Source organism: Leptonychotes weddellii, chromosome 16 (genome assembly GCF_054177405.1).
Source record: "Leptonychotes weddellii isolate Sample4059 chromosome 16, ASM5417740v2, whole genome shotgun sequence".
NCBI lineage: Eukaryota > Metazoa > Chordata > Mammalia > Carnivora > Phocidae > Leptonychotes > Leptonychotes weddellii.
This window is the reverse complement of record NC_138384.1, coordinates 46,071,789-46,077,747: the sequence shown is the minus strand read 5'-3', so window position 1 is coordinate 46,077,747 and position 5,959 is coordinate 46,071,789. Positions and strand designations below refer to the sequence as shown.

The following is a 5,959-nucleotide window of genomic DNA, read 5'->3' as shown; positions in this document are numbered from 1 at the left end:
GATGCGGGACTCGATCCCGGGATTCCAGGATCATGACCTGAGCCGAAGGCAGTCGCTTAACCAACTGAGCCACCCAGGCGCCCCACCTCCTTCTACAGTCTTTCCTCTGAACTCCACTATGCCTTCAGATTCTCCAGCAAGATGTTTCCACAACCCTCCCCTTCCTCCACCTGCTCATCTCTGAGCGCTGGCTCACCCACACCCTTCAGGCCTTTTCCCTCGCTCCTGCTTGAAACCCTCCCTAGTGCTCTCAGGACAAACATCAACGTGGCCTCTGCCCACCCACCTGACATAAGATCCCACCCCATCCTCCTGTGCACCAGGCACATAGGCCTCAGCTCAGTCTCCGCTGGGCCTCAGGACCTTTGCATGGCTGTCCCTCTGCCTTTGCAGCTCTTCCCCCCCTCCCCTGGCCTGGCAAACTCTGCCGCATTGTCTGAGCAATGCAACCAGACAGAGTCTTCATTCTCTCAACACTGTGGCCCTCTCTCCCACTGGACTTAGGACAGCTACAAGTTTTTTCCTCTTACAACAAAAAATTGAGATACAATTCACATACCATAAAGTTCACCGTTCTAAAGTGTGCAATTCGGTGGTCTTCGGTATATCCACAGTCTCGCACAACAATCACCACGATCTATTTCCAGAACATTCTCATCACCCCAAAAAGAAACCCGACACTCACTGGCAGTCTCTCCACATTCCACCACCCCCTACCCAGCCCTAGGTGGCCACTAACCTACTTTCTATCTCTATGGATTTGCCTGTTCTGGACATCTCATGCAAATGAAATCATATATGTGGCCTTTTGTGCCTGGCTCCTTTCACTTACAACGAGGCTTTCGCCACAGTTCATCCATGTTGTAGTGTGTGTCATTCTTTATTTATTTATTTTTTTAATTTTATTTGAGAGAGAGAACACAGGCAGGGGGTAGGAGTTGAGGGAGAGGGAGAAGCAGACTCCCTGCTGAGCAGGGAGCCTGACACAGGACTCCTCCCGGGACTCCAGGATCATGACCTGAGCCAAAGTCAGAAGCTTAACTGACTGAGCCACCCAGGGTGCCCCCCGCCCCGGCTTTTTAAACATTTTATTTATTTATCTGAGAGAGAGACAGAGTACAAGCAGGGGGTGGGGCAGAGGGGGAGGAAGAAGCGGACTCCCTGCTGAGCGTGGAGCCCAACAGGGGCCTTGATCTCAGGACCCTGGGATCATGACCTGATCTGAAGGCAGATGCTTAACCGACTGAGCCTCCCAGGTGCACCAAGTGTGTCATTCTTTTTAACGGCTTGATAATATTCCATTGTGTGGCAGACCCCATTTTGTACATCCATTCACCCGATGATGGACATTGGGTTGTCTGCTTCCATTGTGGGGCTATGGTGACTGACCCTACTATGAACATCTGTATACACGTGTTTGTGAGAAGGACGGCTACACTTTTTATGCAGTACCTGTCTCCTTCACGGGGCTGGGGAGCTTCACAGGGACACAGACAGACCTGTCTTGTTCGCCACTGTGTCCCCCGCACCCTCTATAAGGTTTGAAACACATGAGTCATTCGACATTTACTTGATGAGAAGACGAAGAACAAGAGGAATCCCTGATTCTCTAGCCCCAATTCATGTGGCCAAATTACCTCTACTGGCCCCAAGTCAGAGTCTCCCCTCGGGGGTCCTGCAGTGATGCCGACCTGTCTTCTCGTTCCTTCCCCACCCCCATCATCCAATCCCCTTGCAAATCCTTCAAAATCTGTACCCAAACCAACCACTTCTCACCATTCACTTCTCACCCCACTCAAGCCAACACCATCTCTCACCCGGATGCCTGCAGCAGCCCCTAATTATCTGCCTGCTTCTGCCACTACCTCCTGAGTCTGTTCTCTTCATGGCAGCAGAGGAAGTCTTTTAAAACAGCAATCAGCTCACGTCCCTCCTGTGCTCTAAACCTTCCTGCCGCTCCCATTTCACCCAGAGAAAGGCCAGAGCGCTCTCTAAGGCCCGTAAAGCCCTTCACCATCCCTGTCCCCTCTCTGTCCTCATCTCCTGCCCTCTCCCCCTCAGCTCCAGCCACATGGGTCCCCTGGCTCTTACTGGAACACACGCCAAACATGCTGCAACCCCAGGACCTTTGAACAAACCATTCCTCTGCCTGGACCGCCCTTCCCTCCAAAATCTGCAGGGCCTGTTCCCTCACTTAACTCAAAAGTCTACTCACATGTCACCTCCTTGGTGAGGGCCTACCCAAGCACCATCTCAATCCTGATCCGTCCTCATCTTTCCTTCCTTCCTTTCTTTCACACTACCGGTCACCCTCTGACATGGTATCATTTATTGTCGTTCTGTGTTTCTTTTCTTTTCTTTTTTTTTTTAAAGATTTTATTTATTTATTTGACAGAGAGAGACACAGCGAGAGAGAGAACACAAGCAGGGGGAGTGGGAGAGGGAGAAGCAGGCCTCCCGCCGAGCGGGGAGCCCGATGCGGGTCTCGAACCCAGGACCCCGGGATTATAACCTGAGCCGAAGGCAGATGCCTAACGACTGAGCCACCCAGGCGCCCCTGTGTTTATTTTCTATGTCCCTCATGGCCTGGGTGTTCCCAAACCAGGAATTCTTGTTCACTGTTGTAGCCCAGTCCTGGGTACAGTGTCAAAAAGTAGTGATCAAAAACTATTTGTTGAATGAATGAATGAATGAACCTTCAGAGACAAGATGCTATTATCAGGGGAGTTTGCAGACAAGAACTCTGAGCCTCAGAGGCGCCTGGGTTGAGCAGCCAACTCCTGATTCCTGATTTCCACTCAGGTCATGACCTCAGGGTTGTGAGACTGAGCCCTGCGTCAGGCTCTGTGCTCAGTGCAGAGTCGCTTGAGATTCTCTCTCTCCCTCTCCCTCTGCCCCTCCCACTCGTGATCTCTCTCTCTCTAAATAAATAAATCTTTAAAAAAAAAAGAAAGAGGGCGCCTGGGTGGCTCAGTTGGTTAAGCGACTGCCTTCGGCTCAGGTCATGATCCTGGAGTCCCAGGATCGAGTCCCGCATCGGGCTCCCTGCTTGGCAGGGAGTCTGCTTCTCCCTCTGCCCCTCCCCCCTCTCATGTGCTCTCTTTCTGAAATAAATAAATAAAATCTTTAAAAAAAAATAAAAAAAAGAAAGAAAGAAAGAGAAAACTGAGCCTCAGAGAGGTTAAATGACTTGCCCAGAGTCACATCGCTTCACATAACTGGTAGGCATCAGGGGCAAGGCGCACCTACTCCTAACAGCTGGCCCCCCACCTAAGCCACAGCCCCTCCTTGCTCACCTCTTTCCATAACAACCATAACATCTCTTCTCCACCTGATACCCAATGGCTTCCACCCCTCTCATTCACTGAGCACCTACTACGTGCCAGGTCCTTTCAGACCTACTAAATTCTAAGATAATCTCTGGGCATCTAACAGAGGCCATGTGTCAAATCCAGCGAATGACAAAAACAACAGCCAAGACCGTCCAGTTCCTGGAATGTGCAAAAGGCCTCAGTCACATACATTATCACAACCACCTCATCAGGAAGGTGTAATCGGCAGTCCCTCCTGACAGATGAGGAAATCAGAGGTGAAGTCCCCCATTCAAGGTCACATGGCTAGGGAGTGACAGTGCCCCAACTCAAACCCAGGTCTTGCTGACCCTAGAGCCCATGCAGATATAGCTTCCGAAGCTCTTGGCAGCTCCAAACACCAACACCCACTCCCAGGAGTTGGGAGCTGACTTGGCACCAGGTCTCTCCTCGTCACGACAATCCTTCCTGCTGATGATCACTGTCCCCATATTGATGTGGTCAGGTGGGAGAGGGCTCCAGATTCAGATTGGCGTGATCCCTGACCTTTGACCTCTCTCTGGGACCAGGCTTCCCCAACCCCCAGCTTTCCAGATCTCTTCCCCGCAAATACCTAAGGCTCCCTGGGCCCTTCTTTGAGCTCCGGGCTTTCCCCCTTCTGGCACATTCCCCAAACCCCCACTTTATAATCTCTTCTTTCCAGGCCTCCAGCTTCCTGTCTCAGGTTTTCCCAAGACCCTCCACCTGCAGCACCTCTCCTCTGTATTCCTTGACTCCTCCTCTCCCTTTAGCGACCCTTCTAGCCCACTCTCCACTGCCCTCCATGTCTCCTAAGCCATCCTCCATCCTGGAGCCCCTCTGTCCCTCATCAGGGTCCCGCTATAGTCCCCCACCTTCCCATCTCTCCTCCCCAACCCCCCGGAACTTTCTATTACTCCCAGGCCCTCTCTGTGCACTAGCCAGGAGCCTCAGTGACCTACCTAGCCCCTTCCCCTCTCTGACACCCCCTCAGCCAGGCCCTCAAAGCCTGGCCCCATTATGCTTCCTGTGTTATACGTTCTCCCGGTCCCCTCTGGCTCTCTCCCACTGTATCGCTCCACAGGGTACCCCCGCACCCATGCACCTCCTTCCCTTTCTATCGACATCAGGGATTTCTCTAACCCCGTCGCTAATAGGTTCCCCAAGCCTTTCTATCACTCCCGGGGGACACCTCTATGTCCCCAGTCCTGAGACTGTACTAGCCTCCTCTCCTTTAAGACCCTCCCGGACGCCTCTAGCCACTCCGTGTCGTCACCTCAAGAGGCACTCTATGACACCCTAAGTCCCTCCATTCCCCCCACCCTAAAGTTCCCCCGGGGCCTCTCTATCCTCTCCCTCTACGACCGCAATGGCTTTCTATGCCCCGGGCCCCTCTGTAACCCCCGAGCCCCTCAATTCCACGCTCCCCCTCCCTCCAGTGTCTCCCGGCCGCGCTCTCACAGTTCCGGATGTCGGAGATGAACACCGCGAGCCCCCGCATCCCATCGCCCTTGGAGACGGCCGGCATGATGGCGGTGGTGTCGGCTCCAGGCCTGGCCGGGCAGGGCACAGCGCGGCGGGGGCTGGCAGGCGGGGACCGGGAGGAAAGGACCCCAAGCAGCGCGGAGGAGCCCAGCCGGCCGGGGGGGAGGGCGGGTTGGCGGGCGGGCGGGCGGGCGGGCGGCAGGCCGCGGCTCCGCCCCCGGCCCCTCCCCTCCCGTCCGCCGTCCTGAGCTATCAGCCTCCCATTGGCTCGGATTACTGCCGCTCAGACTCGGGCTCACCCCCCCCCCCGCTTCCTCTCTCATTGGCCGCTGGACAAAGGCACGCTGCTACGATTGGCCCAGTGGCCCGCTATTTCCGTTCGTAGGAAGGGGGGGGGGAAGGGGCGTTGCCCGAGAGACGGGAGGAGTTCGGGTACGTGCGGTGGGACCGCCCCCTCCGTGCGGCCGGGTCCGATGCTAATTGGATCCGGCGAAGGGAGGGATTGATAAGAAGGAAGGCGGGGGAGTGGGCTCGGGCAGGCGGGACTTGCGTTGATCCTGACCAATGAGCAGGCAGATAGCCCACGCAGGCGCCGCGGATTCGCCAGATTTGCTCTATTCCCGCCCCCAACTGGGCGGTTGTGGGGGCGGGAGAAGGGAGATCATAGGTAGAGAAGGAAGGGAAACGGGGGTTGTCACTCAGCTGGGCTAGGATAGGTGGAGCGTCGCCTGCAATTCCCTGCTGCAGAGAAGTGGTTGGGAGGGGCAAGAAAATGTGAGGTGTTTACTGCGCAAGCGTCCCCCTGTTTCCCTTTCTCCCTCCTCTCTTCCACCCCCGGCTCCTTAAATCTGCCAGGAAGTCTTCCTTTACCCCTCCCCCTCCCGTGTCTAGCAGCTGAGATGTCGAAACCTAATTTCTCAGAACCGAGGAAACAGTAATTTAAATCTAGCCCCATTAGGCAGACCTTAAACCTGAGGTCCAGAGAGGTTGCATGACTTGCCCAAGGTGACACAGCTCAGAATGACAGAGGGGATTTAAACTATATTTTGTTTTTTAACCACTTTCCAATATACAATGTTTTTTGGTTTTGTTTTGGTTTTGTTTTTTGTTTTGTTTTGTTTTGTTTTGTAACCATAACGCCATTC

General features: G+C 54.3%; 1 protein-coding gene across 1 annotated transcript in view; it reads right to left on the bottom strand.

The window, feature by feature from the left end:
• AP2A1 (adaptor related protein complex 2 subunit alpha 1) overlaps positions 1-5,001 on the bottom strand; it is a gene marked incomplete at its 3' end in the record, with an annotated part of 29,028 nt that extends 24,027 nt beyond the window's left edge. Inside the window, exon 1 of the mRNA XM_081807269.1 lies at positions 4,791-5,001. Coding sequence (XP_081663395.1) covers positions 4,791-4,857 — 67 coding nt within the window. The remainder of the gene's footprint in view (positions 1-4,790) is intronic.
• Positions 5,002-5,959: the final 958 nt, after the last annotated feature.